The 16864-nt window shown below is 52.5% G+C and overlaps 2 protein-coding genes across 2 annotated transcripts; one reads left to right on the forward strand and one right to left on the reverse strand.

Annotated features, from left to right (window-relative positions):
- Positions 1-3974: 3974 nt before the first annotated feature.
- Positions 3975-11675, forward strand: OXTR (oxytocin receptor). Its single transcript, XM_005145868.2, has 2 exons — positions 3975-5088; positions 9595-11675. The coding sequence occupies exons 1-2, from the start codon at positions 4164-4166 to the stop codon at positions 9834-9836; spliced, it is 1167 nt and encodes a 388-aa protein (XP_005145925.1). The 5' UTR covers positions 3975-4163; the 3' UTR covers positions 9837-11675.
- A 1541-nt stretch (positions 11676-13216) lies between these two features.
- Positions 13217-16370, reverse strand: CAV3 (caveolin 3). Its single transcript, XM_005145830.2, has 2 exons — positions 16249-16370; positions 13217-13573 (listed from the first exon to the last, which is right to left on the reverse strand). Exons 1-2 carry the CDS (start codon positions 16360-16362, stop codon positions 13232-13234), a joined length of 456 nt encoding a protein of 151 aa, XP_005145887.1. The 5' UTR covers positions 16363-16370; the 3' UTR covers positions 13217-13231.
- Between the last annotated feature and the right edge of the window lie 494 nt (positions 16371-16864).

Raw genomic sequence — 16864 nt, forward strand, 5'->3', positions numbered from 1 at the left:
TTGCTCTGACTGCCTGCAATGGGCCACATCCATACATGAGAGTTCCTGAGCGGCTGCAACTCCAGCTGTAAAACAGTGGCCTGGACTTGAAGTTTTGCCAGACCTCTTGTATCACGGGGACTGTAAAGTTGGGATTCAAGATAGCTATTGGAAAAACAGCTATTTCAGATGCAGCAGTAAACTGAAATGCAATTAAATTTAGCTCGATGTAGTGTTTGTGCTTTTGATTATTCCAAAGCATGTTTTTTTCTAAATAAAAATGTTTCCAAGTGTATGGCAGCTCTGAATTTTGAAAGCTGGGAGGAGCTGGGGGTGACTCAGAAAACCCTTTCATTCTCACAGGATTCTCTGCTGCAAGATCAAGTGGTTTTGGTTTTCAGTTGTGGGGTGGCTGCGGCTTTGCCTGAGTAAGGACTGAGGGGCTGCAAGGGGCCACGAGCTTCTCCTGCTGCTGCTGGGTGATGTTGGATGTTGTCCCAAGCCCCCAGTGTCCTGTTTGCATTGATGAGGTTTTTGCTACCGCAGTTCCCTTCACTCTCTTCCCACTGCAGGCAAAAGGAGTGGCCATTGAAACCTCATGGCTGGATCCTTCAATCCAACCAGGACTAGACCCCAGCTGTGGCCATTCAAAGTCCATGGAGAAGCTCTGTGAGGCTCATGTCTATCCACGAGGCTGCTTTCCCACCACCGCTGTGCCCAGGGCTGTGCCAACACAGCATTGACCTTGTTTTCACTAAGTGCCTCTTTACTGAGCCCCTCGTGGGATTCTGCACTTGGCCACTTATGTGAGAGAACTGACGTATGGATGGAATGATGAAATCTCAGATTGGACTCTCACGCCTTGATGAAGGGAACCCCCAGCAGTGGTGTCTGCCAGTACAACAGTTTCCATTTGCAGAACCAAAGCTGTTCCCTCACTCCACAGACACACAGCAGGTGACAACCCCACACAATTAGCAGTAAAGCATTTTAATTCCATATAGTAACAGTGTTGAACTTGCTGGCCAGCTCCATGAGCTGCATCACCCGCTGCGAGAGGGCCCTTCTCCCCCTGCATGGGCACTAGGATAGCGGACTCTGACCACAGGTACCAGCCATGCAGCACAAAGCTGTGGGTCAGTGCTATGGTTATCTGCTCAATTAATATTTGCTCAATTAGCATATTTGCTCAAATTAACATTTATATGAATGTGAACTCCTATGGCAGCTGCAGGGTGAGTTTATTTTGACTGGATTTAGTGGGTTTGAGAACCACTTGGAATTTTTCCCCTAGCAGAAACGTAGAAAAAGAAAATAAGCAAAGGAAGGTTGAAAAGGAATAAAAAGCCTGTTTTTTTTTGCTTATGCATCTTTTGCTGCCTGTGCCCCATGCATGATTTGAAGAGCACCCTCAGCAGCTGTGCTCATCACCCGTGCACCATGCAGGGCACTGGGGAGTTCTGGGATGGTCAGGAAAGGGGAAGGTTCTGGAGCCATCCTGAGAGAGCTGGAAAATCTCTCATGTCTCTGTGCAGGTCTGGGCTCCAAGGAGAGCTCCAGCTCAGGCAGTTTCCATGCAGGATGCGATCATGGGCAGCCCTGGAGTGCAGTGCTGCAGGCTGGAGCACTGCTGGTGGGCATCAATGGTTAGGCTGCCTTGAGAGCTTGGACCTGAGCTGCTGGAGCTGCTGAGGAGCTTGTTTGCTGGCCTAGTAAAGCAGACAGGAAAGTGATGGACATGGGGAGCTGTTTGTATGCTGAGAGTGGGGCCATGGGCTGCCCTGTCACGGCTGGTGGGAGCACAGGCACCCAAAGCACACAGCAGCATCTGCACTGCTTGAAATCCAGTCCCTGATGGGTGCAGAGGGGTCTCATCCCCTTGCATGAGAGAGTGGGGACGCTCCCTCTCGCTCCTCTGGGTGTGGAGCTGGGCTGTGCCGTGTGTAACCAGCTCCGTGCTCCCAGCTGCAGCTGCAGTGCTCCCATCCAGCCTCCGCTGCCAGCAAGGCCGGGGAGGACCTTGCTGCTGCAAGTGCAACATGAGCAAAGGGCCCAGACTGCAGCCAAGACACTTACAGTAAAACTAATGAAAACCTTCCATGACTTAGCCTTTTAATCCAGAGTTCAGGGCTCAAGGCGTATGATCCTTCACCTCACCAGTGCACAGCTCCCTGAGCCACTCCTGCGCCTCTGAACCGCAACAGGCAGCGTGTTAGAAACAGCCCTGGGAACAGTCTGGCATTGGCAAGGGGACAAACAGGATGAATCCTAGGAGAGCTCTTTCACAGCTTAGCATTGATGATTCACTATTGCAATAAAACGTATTCTACAGTTACACACCATGCTTTGAGGCACACATGCCTGAGCAACACAATTGGCATAAGCCTCTTTTCTGCATGGTCTGTGAAGCAATTAGTGCCTGTGTCATTACAAGTGACACTGCATTTGAGGGTAAACGGGAGCAGTGTCTGCTCTGTCTCACCTGAGGTGAGTGTCTCACCAGTGCTGCTGTCCCAGACAGGTGCCACAGCATGTTTACCATCATTCTGTGCCCTGCAAGACACCACAGGAATCATGCAGAAGCCAAAGGCAAACCTCTCCTTGACTGCACCGGAGCCAGGATTTCACTCAGCCACCTCCTCCTACAGAACTCCCAAAAAGGCAGAACAATGAAAAAAAGCTTTGCACATGGTGAGCTGTTATCCCCAGCGATTCCCACAGCAGTTTTATTGCCTGAAGGAGGAAGAACGTGAACCCTGGAGAGAAGAACTTGCCAAAGTATGTAACATTTCTACATCTTGCATGGGGTTCAAGGTTCCCAAAATCTTTAAAAATAACTGCAGGGATGTTTATCCAAGGCCTAAGGCTCAGCTAAGTAGAACTGGAGATGTGGCTTTCCGGGGAAGGCAGCACAGGGGAATGTGCATTGGTGTGCTGGATCTGCTTGGAGCTTGAGGGCTGCAGCAGCCAGGCCAGGAGTGCTCTTGCAGAAGCCACATTTTTGGTTAGAAGGCCTGTGAGTGACACAGTGGCTGCTGGGCTCAGGAAGCGGAGATTGCATGTTCTCCTGAACATTCCTGCCTGCACTCTTAGGTCCCTAGTGCTATGTTAGGTGAATGGAATCACGGGAAAAAAGGTGCCATGTGCTGCCGAGCTAGTGGCACTGATTGCAAGCAATGTTAAACACGGCCACCTTGTCCTCTTTCATAGGAATAGTTTAATACTCTAAAATAGTTCTCCTGAAAGAAAAAAACAACAGTTCCTGGTGGTTGTTGGACTGCGAGGTAATGAAAACAGGAGCCTCCGGGTTGCATGAGGCTGTGCTGGTGGATACGGTGAGACTCTGCCGCGGTGGCCGTGACCGGCTCCAGCAGTCACAGTGCAGCTCCCTACTGCACTCGGAACTCCCAGGCCAGAGCGGGCAGAGCTCGGGGAGCAGAGCCCGGGTCTCGGGCCGGTGCCCTCGCTGTGGTCTGACACATCTCGTCTGCTCCCGGCGGTTCTGCTCTCCCCGGCCCGAGGCTGCGGGCCCGGGGGGTGCTGGGGCCGGGAAGGGTGATGGGCTCTCTCCCACCCCTCCGCGCTTCGCACGGGCACGCTGCCGCCACCGGTTCTTGCAGCCCCCGCCCATCACCGTGGGACCCGCCGCAGCCTCCGCGCTGCCGCTCCCTGTCGCGGCCGCCGCTCCGAGCGCAGGCCCGGGGCAAGGCAGGGTCCGGCGGTAGGAGCGGGACCCCAGAGGGGCTGCTCGCGGGACCCGGGGGCAGCGGGGCGGGTGCGGGTATGGGGTGCGGAAGGAGGTGCCGGAGCGGGGTGCGCGGGTGCGGCAGCGCCGGGGGGGCGGCAGCTGCGCCGGGGACCCGGCGTGTCCCGACCCTTCCCGCTGATCCTCCTCCCTTGCCTTGGTTTTGTCTGGAGGCAGGAGCCTGCGGGAACGTCGGGAGCCCGGGGAGGGGCCGGGGTGGAGCCGGCGGACAGCCCTCAGCCCAGGGCACGGACACCGGGACAGGGGCAGGAACGGACGGGCGCTCCGGGGGAAGAGGCAGAGCAGCCCTGCCCGCCGAGGTGAGCGGCGGCCAGGAGAGCCGCAGGGGGGACACGGCTGCCTCAAACGGGGACGTGTTCGCAGAGGATCTGCCACCCACCCTCTCTGCTACCAGGCTCTATGTGGGACGGAGCTGGCCATGGAGAAGTTGTACTTCGCGGGGAGCAGCATATGGACCATCAACAGCTCTCTAGGGAACGGCAGCCTCCGCATGGAGAACCAGACCTCCGGGAGGAACAGCACCACGGACCCCCTGAAGAGGAACGAGGACATGGCCAAGGTAGAGGTGACGGTCCTCTGCCTCATCCTGTTCCTTGCCCTGACCGGCAACCTGTGCGTGCTGCTGGCCATCCACACCACCCGGCAGAAGCAGTCCCGCATGTACTTCTTCATGAAGCACTTGAGCATCGCTGACCTGGTCGTGGCCATCTTCCAGGTGCTACCCCAGCTCATCTGGGACATCACATTTAGGTTTTATGGGCCAGATTTCCTCTGCCGGTTGATCAAGTACTTGCAGGTAGTGGGGATGTTTGCTTCCACCTATATGCTCTTGCTGATGTCCTTGGACCGGTGCTTGGCCATCTGTCAACCGCTGCGGTCTCTGCACAGGAGAGCGGACCGGATCTCTGTCCTCCTCACCTGGCTGCTATGCCTGCTGGTCAGCATTCCACAGATCCACATATTTTCTCTGAGGGATGTAGGGAATGGGGTTTACGACTGTTGGGCAGATTTCATCCAGCCCTGGGGACCTAAAGCCTATGTCACCTGGATAACCCTGATGGTCTACATCATCCCTGTGTTGATGCTGAGCATCTGCTATGGCTTGATCAGCTTCAAAATCTGGCAGAACGTGAAGCTTAAGACAGCTCATGGGCCCAACATGAGCTCCAGCTCCCACAGTGGGACAACATTTGCCAGGGTCAGCAGCACCAGGCTCATCTCCAAAGCCAAGATCCGGACAGTCAAAATGACTTTCATCATAGTGTTAGCTTTCATAGTGTGCTGGACTCCCTTTTTCTTTGTGCAGATGTGGTCTGTGTGGGACATGGATGCTCCGAAGGAAGGTATGTCCTGTCCCTTCCCATAGCCCTGTGTTTGCATGTACTGCTTAGCTCAGTGGCCGCAGGGACACCAGCAGCACGGTCACGGGCTGCAAATGCAGCCAGAGCCCCTGCTCTAGGCTGTGTCTCGGGCTGGGATGGAGGCAGGAAAAGCTCCTGAACATGGAAACCTCACCTGACAGGCAGTAGTGGCTGTGCTTGAGCTTCCTCAGGGGAAGCAAGGGCTGGCTGAGCCCCAGCAGGTTCAGGACCACCACAGCTTGGGGTTGGTCAAGCTGTGTGCTTGTCGTGGCCAGGGGGGTTTTTCACTGTCCCCGGGGGTGTGAGCTCAGTCCTCTGGGGTGCCTTGGGGTCCGTGGTGGTTTGATTCCCAACCCGGGTGCTGGGATGAGCCAGGAGAAAACAGCAGCATTAATGCCTGACTTTTCTTCTTGTTGTTTTGTCCTCACTGGCTTCTTTGCTTTCCACTCTTTTGCCCTCTTTTCCCTCTCCTCCCGTTTCCATCCACCCTGGACCATGCTGCTGTTACTTCATCTCTGACCGGAGCATGGTTTGTGCAGAAAGCCACTGATTTACAAGCAAAGGCTTTTCCTAAAGGATGTGGTGTCACTGATTTGTCATTTCTTACACTTCGTGCTGGCTGCTCCTGTCATCACTAAGATTGAGGCAGAGTAAAATACATTAGTCTCACATGCTTGTAGCTGTGCAAGTCTGTGTTGTCACCCAGTGGAGGTGCCTGACGGTCCCTCTGCACCTGCAAGGAAAACTGCTTGGGAAAGCTTGGAAGAAAAACTCTGCACAACTTCGTGAGGTGGGAGAAAAGGAAAAAAGCACCTCCAGGGATGGCAGCTCTTTGGGATGCTTACCAAGCTCAGCAGAGATGCTGACTCTGGTGATGCTAAAGAGGGGTGAGGAGCTGCAGCCCCGTTCCGGCTCCCCCAGCAGCCCTGCCACAGCAAAGGGCTTCACAGTTCACTTACACTAAGAGCTCTTTTTCCTTCTTTAAGCCTATCCCTGAGCTTTAGCCCTCACCCTTTAACCTTATTTGTGGGAGAACCTGATGTCTCCTGCAGCCCACGCACGTCTTGTCTTCCTGGGTCAAAGCTGACAGGAGCCAGGCAGGCTTATTTCTCCTTTCTTGCACCTCTCTGCTCTTTTGTTTCAGGCGGAGAAGCACAGCTCTTGAAGCCTCCCTACGTGCACCCTGCGGCTGTCTCATTTTCCACCTGATTTAGGCTGTTTAAACTTCTGGTTTTCAGCTCACCCTGGAGTGAAGCAGCGTCTCTCCCCTTTGCTGTATTTTAAACCTGCAATCTCGAGGGGTTTTGCCTGACTCATCAGCAAACAAACCTCTGCCGCTCTGCTGATTCCTGCCGTGTGGAGCAGGGGGATGGCTGGGGTTCACTGAGCTCACCCTGCCTGCTGCGCCGGGAATCTTTCCTCACCCTGTGCAACTGGCCCTGCGATGGCTTTTCCTTTTGATTTGCTGTTAGGTTGAGAGGAAAGCTCCAGACCTGCTGAGCTGTAGCAGACTCCTCTCTCCTTCACGTTTCCATTGCTCAGGAGCCCGTGTCTGTTGTAAAGGGTGGGAGTTTGGCGTTCATGGCACAAGGAGGAAAAGCCTCAGGTGGGTTATTATGGATAGCAAAAGCCAGAGATCCCAACCTTTCCTCCCAGGCCCACCCTTCTCCTCATTGTCTGCCCAGAGGCATGAGGGGATGGCAGGGTCAGACCTCTCTGCAGAATAAAGAGGCTTTGCCTGCAGCGTTCCAGACAGTGTTGTCCCTTATCCCGCATCTCTTTCTCTTTGCACCTAGGCTCAGGCAGCTTCGACTGGGCAGTGTGGTGGGGTGCCTGACAGAGGTGTACCCAGTAGGAATGCAGTTTGGCTGTTTCTTATCTTGTAGGCTTTGCAGCCTGCATGGGCATAGCTTCAGAGAGGAATGGAAGCTGTGGGCAGGGTGCTCAGGTACCGGTAGGCTGCACCCTGGGAGATGATGTGCAGATCACAAAGGCTGTGTGAGGGAGGGTCACCTACTTAGAAAACATTTAGTTTTGTCCACATAGGATGTCATCAAGAATATCCCTGACAAGGATGAGTGTGTTTATACCTTACTGAATCCTAATTAATGCTGAGCAGGGGCCCTGTGGTTTTGTGTGCGTTGCATCCTGGAGCGTGGTGAGATGCAGATCTTGGGCATTAGCACAGGGGTGCACTGTGCTTCGTCTGCCCTGGGTACAACTCCAACGCTCCTCAGGGCTGTGCTTTCACCGCTGCAAGGTGAGAAGTCCGCTGCAGTTTAGCATGTGTTAGAGGTAGAGATAAGACTGTAAAGAAAATAAACAGAGGGAGCCCTCCTTTCTGAGCTAGCAAAGTGATGATCAGAGAAGTCTGCTCTGCTGATACCGATCCAGGAGCTTTATACACGAGTCCTCATCATTTCACAAAACAGCTTCAGTGAAATACAGCAAGTGAGGCACAGAAGCTGCTCCCCTGCCCATGCTATGCCACTGTCAGAATGTGGCTGGGGTCCCATGCTGCTGCCCACTTGCCTGGCCCCAGTCCTTGTCTTCCCCAGCCCTGCTGTCACCCTGCCCTGCACCCCAGTGATGTCCACCTTTGCTGGCCATGCAAACCCTACAGCCCCTGTAAGTGTGGGTTGGAGTTGCAGGTTATGGTTCAAGTGCCAGCTTCAGCACCAGGGATCCTTCATAGATCATTGGTTAGAGCGAGGTTTCTGTTGCGGGCACCTTACAGATAATATACATTGCATGTGGCATTTTGAGCTTTGAGTCAGAGTTGGCTTAAGGCATCCATGAAGATAATAGCAAGGCTGTGAAGCAGCATAACTGTTATATTGATCCTTTAATCTTGGGGGCTGGTGTCCTGAAGCGTGGGCTGTGAGTGATGGCATCTATCTGCTTGTGGGAATTAGTGAACAATCCTCAGTTCATCTCTCTGCTGTAGCAGCGTTGGCAGCAGAGGTCCCACAGCACTTCCCTGGCACAGCCTTCTGCCTCTGTTGATCCTTCCTGACAGCAGGACATCCACAGACCTGCACAGGGGGATGTGCAGAGCATGGGGAGAGGGAACATATATAAGGGACAGAGCTTGCTTTTTGCAGCACCTCTCGGGGCTCTCCGGTAGTCCTGCCAGAGCACGGGGACATCCGCCCTGCTGTAAGCTCCATGAAATTCAATTTATCTCCTGCAGAGAGGGAAGAGCCTTCAGCCGTGGCTAGGGTTTTTTTTAATGGGTAGAATTGCTGTGATGTATTTCAGGTCCTGCGCCTAGGATTTGTAAACCATTTCCCATGGATTTCCTTTAGCGTATGCTTGAAATTAAAAGTGGTTGGACCAGACATCACTAGAGCAGGAATTATGCATGAGCTGGCTAAAGGTGAATTTGGAATACAGAATTCATTATTCACACTTCTTCTCTAGTTTAAAAACTGCAAGTGAAGTTTTGCAGAGGCAGAAAGGGACCAGAAACAGCCAAACACCTACTCACACCCTTACTGCTGGTGTCCCCATAGAGCACAAGGAGATGAGAGGATGGGCAGAATAAAAGCTCTGTTCCCTGCTCCTGTCTGACTGCCATTAGGGTGCGAGTCCCAGAGTCTCACCATCCCCTACTCAGCTGGTGGTACTGATCTGACCTCTCCAGTGGACAGTTGGGTACTTCGTGGGCTGGGAATGGAGAGCAGCAGGAGCTGGGGACTGGAGGTCCTGGCACTATGCTCTCACAGTCCCCAACACCACGCTTGCAGCCAGGAGCCATTGCCATGCTCCCAGGCTTCATTACTGAAATGGGAATGGCTGTCATTTTCCCTGGCAGAGCATCATATGGGAAAAACTAATTTGGGAGAAAGGAAAACTCTGCCGGTCACCATGGCGGGGATAGCACTGAGCAAAGATGCATGGATGGGGCAGGGCTAACAGGCACTGCCCTGTTGGCTGGGTTTTGGTGGTGGGGAGAGCCCAGGAGCAGGGGATGCATGCTATGGGGCCATGGGAGAGATTGGCTTCACCACAGCCCAAGCAGGTGGAAGCTGCCAGTCTGCCCCGAATTAGCTGCTGGTGGGAAAAATGTTTGTTCCTGTCCTACTCTTTGCTATGGCAACTCCAAGAGGCCATGCTCCCTCCTCCCCACTTTGGGCATGATAAGGGCAAATTGTGCAGGTGATGCCAGGGGCTGCTCTTCCTCTTGTGAGTCATTTCTAGGGTAATGCCAAGCAGCGCAGGAGCTGAAGGAGAAATGCAGCCTTTCTGGGGGAAAAAGCCTTTAAACCCAAGTTGCTTAAACCAAAACTTGCTTCTCTCTTTTTATTCATCATCTCTTCTTTACCAGTGCATCAACCATAGTGTTTCTACACTCAGGGCAGCCCATCCCTGGCATGGGAGGATGTGTCATGCTGGTGGCATGTGCCTGGTGCCTACCTCCCCAGCGTGCTGGCTCTCACCCCCCCTGCACCATGCCCTAATGCTGATGTCCTTTCTGCCTTGCAGCCTTCCCCTTCATCATCGCCATGCTCCTGGCCAGCCTCAACAGCTGCTGCAACCCCTGGATCTACATGCTGTACACCGGGCACCTCTTCCATGACCTGATGCGGCGCTTCCTCTGCTGTTCCACGCACTACCTGAAGTCACGGCCAACGTGCGACCTGAGCAAGAAGAGCAGCTCCTCCTCCTTCGTCCTCAGCTGCAAGAGCACGAGCCAGAAGAGCTTCATGCAGCCACCCATGATGTGAGGGCATCGCCTTGTGCTGCCACCGTGCTGCCTTCCCTGTGGAGAGCTGGGATTTGGACAAGCAAGGAGGGTTCTATATAAATAGGTGTATATATGTCTGTGTAAGCATGTACAGGTAATATACAGATATATCGTATTTAACTGAGGCAGGAGTGAGGGGAGGACTGCTGTTGTCCAGGTTTCAGTGCTGCCTGGGACTGGACACCAGAAACCCACTTCCAAGCCCCCAAATCATGACATTGGTGGCTTTTAGATACCACTGGGAAGAACAGGTTCTGCCCCAAGCTATCCCACACTGCTGGGGCAGGTGTGCCATGTTCCCACTGGATGCAAGGGGCAGGGTGATGGATGCTACCCTGCACACAGTGTTGGGCACTGTCCCACCTCCTCCTGCAGCAGGAGCCCCACAGGATGCCAGCATCTGGCTGGGGCAGAGCAGCAGGCACCACGCTCTCAACACGGGTATACTTGCTTTGCTTGAAGTATTGTGTGGCAGAGGCAGCCCTCTCCCTGCATCCCTGCATCCTTGTATCCCTGCATCCCTGTGCTGCCCGGGCTTGTCAGTGGCACTGCCAACACAGAGCAGGGCAGTCCTGTCATCATGGGTTAGGGGAGCAGTGGGGACAGGGGTGGGGACAAGCCTCCCACAGGGCAACATTAACACCCGGCTGCCCCTATCCTGCCCAGCTCTGCTCCATGTGCCCTGCAAGGCTGCTCAAATGGGTCAGCAGGAGTCAGGGGAGCAGACACGACTGCAGGGCCAGGGGATCTGTGCAATAACACATTTGCTGAGTGTGCTCTAAAGCTTCTCCAAAGGGAGGCCTGTGGGATTATAGCTGGACTCCATGGGGTTTAACAGAGGAGCTCCTGTGGAGTCCCCTGAGGCTGAGCTTTTGCTTTGGGTTTACGCAGATTGCATTTAGTCTTTTACACCAGTGCAATTTTCTTGCTCTGTAATGCACAAGGTCATGCTTATGGCATGGATTTTTTATTGTTAAGAAATACCTGTATATAAAGTTTTCTGACTGCGTCTTAAGAAAAGCAGGAGGGGAAGTGCAGATGGAGCAATAGACTATGAAAATAAAGGAAACTGATGGGAAGCAACGCTTTAAACCAAAGATCCAAGTAAGTAAGGATGCTTTTAGAAAGTAATGCACCAAGCACTTAAGACCTACACTCCGCTTTATTCCATAACACGGAGCTCACCATGCCACAGCCTTTGCGGGGTGGGATGGCTGTGGTGAAGGGCAAGTCTCACTGAAGGCAGTGTGAGCTTTCCCATGAATTCGGTGGCTGTGGGATCCAGTGGCTGCAGACAGATGAGCCTGCCTTTGCTCACACCGCCTCCCAGATTTGCAGCCAGGGAATGTGCAGGAGCAAGGCCTGTGTGCAAAGGGTAATATGATTTGGCCTTACGTATTGGGAATGAATACAAAAAATGCATTTGAGCGTGAACTTGATCTTTTCCCTGTCATCAACAAGTACATTTCACCTTTCATATCCTGGCATTCCTTCTATTTTTCTGTAGTAGCTTCAAGTGAGCTCTCAGCACATTTACTGAACACAGCCCAGTACATGCACTCTCAGCATGTTTTACCAGGCAGGTTTAAATCCTTAGGAAAGCATACAGCATCTTCCTCCCCCTCTCTGGCCGAGTGATGCTGCAGCCCACCGCCAGGCTCCTGCAGCATCCCCAGCCTGCAGTGGGATGGGGATGGGGAGCAGAGCTCCAGGTTTGTCGGAGTGGAAGGATATCAGATGTGCTGCAAAAAGACTTTTATAGGGGTCAGAAGCAAAAAAGAGGTGCTGACACATGAGCCCATGCATCGCTGCTATGGGAGACCAGGATTTCAGAGGTTTGTTGGTTTCTGGCTGTGAACTACTAGAAAAAACCCTGAAAAATTAAAAAGAATATAGTCCCAGTATTGTTTTTCATTCTTTTATTCCCACAAAAAGCTTTAAAAAATGCTCATGATAAAAGTGGTTTTGGAGACTTTTTTCTCCATACAAGTACCTTAAATCACTCCATCCCTCTTGAGGCCTGGTGTTGCTAGACCATGGGTGCTATATTGCTATGGAATAATGCAGTCCATGATCCCAAGCCATTGGACAAGCACCAGAGGAAAACCTGGCTCTTTCTTGTCCTTGGCATGGCACTAGAAGAGTCTTTGGCTCCAAGTCTTTGTTGGAAGCCAAGGGAAAAAAGCACATGAACACAATTGAGAATAACCTCTGAACAACGGGACCTCCTGGGCCCTGATTCAGCAAAGCACTTAAGGGCAGAGCCAAAGAAGCGTTTGAGTGCCTCAGAGTTAAAGTACGGTTCATGGACAATGGACTAAACAGATTAATTGACAGGGGAGGACATAGCTCCAAATTGGACTTTTCCCCCCTCATCCCTGTGTTTTCACTGAGCCAGAGCAGCTGGGTACAGGCAATGTCCTGGAGGAGCTCCTTCTTCTGCTGCCTTTGTGGTGCCAGATAAATGCACTGCTGCAGGCTAGAGCTTACCCAGCATCAAAGTAAGCGCATCGTCCTTTAGCTGACAACCAAGCTAAAGCTTGAAGCCAAGCTTTTCATGTCTCAAGCTAAGTTACCAAGAGCCACTTGTTCTCATTGTTCCCCACAGTGCTACCTGGCTGCTCCCTCTGCAGCCCCGGTGCTGCCCACATGGTTCAACAATCCTCCTACAGAGTATAGCGATGCCCTCAGATTAAGTTGTGAGCATCAAACTGCCACAGATGGTTTTGCCATTGCCAGTGGCCCAGGCACATGCTCCCAGAAGGCAGACACAACATTTCATGCACTAATTGATCTGATTTCAAAGCTTTGCTGAAACTCAAACACACATGAAAAAATGTTTGTTTTCACTATTCTATCCATAAAACTTTTGTGCAGAATGATTTAATACAGAAGCTTCCACAACAGCAATTATTTGCAGCAAATAATAATCCATATGCAAGTATTTCTCTTAGTGTCGTGCTAGACCAAAGGGGTGGAGAAGCAGATAGGGTTTGGTCTGTTGTCCATCAGCATCTCTGCACAATGGCTTCTTGTTGCAGCCCAGGCCTGTGGTCCAGGAGATGCTGCTGTCCTTCCCATGGGAACAGGGTGCAATGGAGGGGGCTCTGGAGGGCTGAAGGCTCTCACTGAGCCTTGTTGGGTTTCTTTTCTCCTAAAACTGCTGGCTTTGGGATGGAGCAATGGGCAGCCCAGCATGCTTCTGAATGCAGGGAGCATCCCTCACTGCCAGTTCTGGTGCAGGGCCTGGCAGCACTGCGCAGGTCCCTGTGCATGGATGTCCATGTGCCTGAGGGCAGGGCACACTGCAGGAGCCAGGGAATCCTGTGTAGAAAGGTGGATATGCAAGGGGCTGGGTACTGCAGCTGTAGGGACCTAGATCTCCTTCCGGAGAGCAACTCTGATGTTGCTGCAGATCTTGGAGAGTGCCTCAAAGAATGGGTCGCAGAAAGTGTGGATGCACAGGGAGTAGATTCGGCTGACGCACTGGATCTCTATCAGGTAGCTCTTGATGCAGGGCACCACTGCCCAGATGTGACAGAAGGAAATAAGGGCAAAAAGGAAGCCCCAGATGACGGCCAGGGGGATGCCCAGGATGGCAGAGAGCAGCCGGTAGCACCAGTACTTGCTGACGGTGAAGGTGGTGTAGCTGGCTTTCCAGACACCATCAAAGCTGTATGTTCCCACAGGCTCAGCTATCACATCCTCAAAATCCACCTGGGAGAAGAGAATACAGAGATAAAGGAGGTTTGGGGAACGAACAAGGGCTCCAGCGGAAGGATGAGGATCCATTGCAACATCAGAGCACAGCCTGAATGGAGGGGGCTGGGGAGAGCAAAGGCTGTGCTGGGGGGATGGATGCTCTAAACCAGGCGTGACCACTCAGGACACATTCTTTGGTCCCAAATCCTGAGCTGTGGATGATGCTTCCAGGCACAAGCCTGCCAAACAGGAGCTGTGCATGGGAGTGTTTACTCCAGAGGAAGCCAGAGCCCATTCCTACCCTTTTTTAGTGTTCAGGGACATGGGTTGCCTGCTCAGCCAGGAGGTGGTTTGTGCTTATAAAAATCCAACGGCCTCCTTCATTTGTGATATATTAGTTTATATATGCAAGGGTAAGGTGCTCTGTTCTGTCTGTCTGGGTTCCTTCTGCAGAGGGAGAGAGATCAGCTGGGCCATGCCCTTACAGGGATAGTGATGTTGTGTGCAGGTACTGGGAGCATCTCTGAACAATAAATGCTTTCAAAAGCCTCTAACCTACATGTAAAGATCTCATTTCATGTGGTGTAACTAATTTCTAGGGAATACGTGAGCCATGCTTTTTGTTGTGAAAAATAGCACGGCATTTCCTTGGGATGCTGACGTGTCTGTTTGTACATGTATGTTTTGATCATGAAATCGTTCTGCGTCATCTTTAATTTCCTAGAGTGGGCAGGAGGGAGAAAACATTGATATGGATAAAGAATCAGCAGCCAAGTTACCCAGTGCTGGGGTGCCTGGGAAAGCCCTGCTGCCCAGGGCTGGGGCTGAGCTGCAGGTCACTGCACACCTGCCTGGGGAGCTAATCAGGGGTCAGTTAATGAGGAGAGCACCAGGCTATAAGAGAAGAGCTGCTGGGTTGTTGTTTGTTTTGCTCACAGCACACCAGGAGGGTCTGGAGGACTGGTGGAGGCAGAGTGCTGGATCCCGAGCTGAACCTGGGCACTGCCCTGACGTCCTTACATGCAGGTACTGCTCTGTTGCTTCATTGCCTGGGAGGAGGCTTTTAAAGCTCTGCAAAGCCTTTGTGGCCAGTGCCAGCACTGTAGCTGTAATGTGGTCTGAGATTCTGGCTGTCACACTGTAGTGCTCAGGATGCATTTATCTACGGCCACCTGAACCCTCCAGCCTGAACCTTCAGCTTTAGCACTCTGCTTCTCTCCTTACCTCCACTTTCTACTTGCTGTGTTTTAGGAACATTATATGGCTTTATGCACAGGTGTTTCTGAGTGTGTTGCTGCCCAGAAGAGAATCAGGAGGCTTTGGCTTTCCTGGCAGCAGCCATGGGATGAGCTGTGCTCCCTATCCTGGGGCTGGCTCTGCCCCCCATCCCCGGCTCTATCAGCTGTGCTATTTTTAAGGTGGGAGGAATGCTATGGAAGCTGATGGAGCAGCAGTGTGGCCATGTGAGTGTGTGGGCTTCAAAATCCTTTACAGGCTTTTGGGGATCCCTGAGTGGGAACAGGCAAAGCTGGGGAAATTGGGTTGGTGTGAAAGGTTAGCAATGGTCTGGAAGGTGCTGCTGTTACCCCCAGTAGTAGCTGGGGAGCAGAGAGGAGTGCTCCTGCTTGGCATGCAGTCCCATTGGGCTGAAGGCTGTCCCAGTCCTCACTAGCACTGGCGGTGGCAGGATGGTGCTGCTGCAGCCCTGCACCTCTCTAAACATGGGCTAAGGCTGATGAGACACTGGCATGATGTGACACAGATGTGGGACACGCTGCTGGGAACACGCTTGAGATAGCGAGGTGCCTGGCAGCTGTCACAGCCACGTCTCACTGTGCCGGAAGGGTGCCCATCTATGGCTGTCACTGTCAGCTCATCCCAGAGGGCTTTGAATTTGACCAGGGGTTTAGCTGTAATAGTGTTTTAATGCATAAATGCAGGCTTACATTTCAGCTGTGTAATTAGGTTCATGGCATGTTACAAAGCCTTTCTGAGCAAGCTCAGTGCATGCTGTCCCGTCTGGTCTCTCAAATGCAGTTTTAATAAAACTTTCCCCTCTCCTCCTGTTCTCCTTTGGTCCAAACTTGTCTTTGGCATAACACCAACAAAGCTTAGAGCAATTGTGTTTCAATGGTGAGTGTTCTGGAAAAGGTTTCCTTGTTCAGCTAGACTGAGAATTCCTCTTGATCAAAAATAGATGGGAGGAGGCTTGCTGCACCCTCTTGCTGCTGCTGGGGAAAACAGTCTTCACAGCAGGACAACACGTATCAAAACGGTGCTCCCATAGTCAGGTCTTAAGGATTAGCAGTTTTTTTTCCCCAGGTTCCCTTTAGGTGAATGATGTGGACTGACCCTGTTTATCTTTGACTTCCCACTTACTGGTACAAAGGAAGACGTCTCCATAAGTATAAGGCTACACAGCCTGTGAAGTTGGAGAGAGCATTCAAGGAGTAGGGAATACTGTATTAATTGGAGTCATCAAGCCAGCATCTGCCTGCCCCTGGCAGCAGGTCTGTGGCTTCTAGCAGGTTACCTCCCTGTTACAGGAGGTAACCACCTCTTGAGACACTTGTACCAGGGAACTGCAGCCCTGGCTGAGGCCAAGCCAAATACAGAACGTCAATACCAGTACACTGACTGCATTAAGGAGGCAGTGATGCTTCTAAAACACAGCGCTGAGAAAGTCCTACCTTTACAACGTCCTCGTTTATATGCTTCGGGTCTCTGTTCACCAGGTCGATCTCCTTGGTGTGCTGGTCCTTGATGATGATCCTCTCCTCCAGGTCCATCTGCTCCTCGGCCATGGCCGCTCTGCTGCCAGCATGGAGGGTCACAGCGGAGGGAATGGGGTTCTGCAGTGGGAGGACCGGGGCAGGATGGGGTGTGGAGGCACCGGCCCCCCTGCCCACAGCAGCTGCCCCTGGCGCAGCTCCAGGCTAAAATTAATGTCCTGCCTCCTGAGGCCGTCCCAAGTGTCCCTTAAAGGGGCTTTGCTGGGGACAGTAAATGTATGGGTAGTGCAGGGGGGGTATGCACCCCAGCAGTGCGGGTGGGATTTGCCCCTCGTGTGGGGAGGCAGCATGGAAGAAATGATGCCCAAAATGGGGCAAAGGTCCTCAAGAGCCTGAGAGAAATGATTGCTTACAGGGGAAATTTTTGTTTACTGATCTCTAAATGAAGAGCCTCAGGGGAGATGGGGATCACATCTATAAATATCACCCAGAGAAGCCATATTGTCTTGGGACAGCCAGCAGGCTTTGGGGTGCAGGAGCAGCTCGTGGTATCGGTTTGGATTCCTTCAGTTCC

This window comes from Melopsittacus undulatus, chromosome 9 (genome assembly GCF_012275295.1).
Source record: "Melopsittacus undulatus isolate bMelUnd1 chromosome 9, bMelUnd1.mat.Z, whole genome shotgun sequence".
Taxonomy (NCBI): Eukaryota; Metazoa; Chordata; class Aves; order Psittaciformes; family Psittaculidae; genus Melopsittacus; species Melopsittacus undulatus.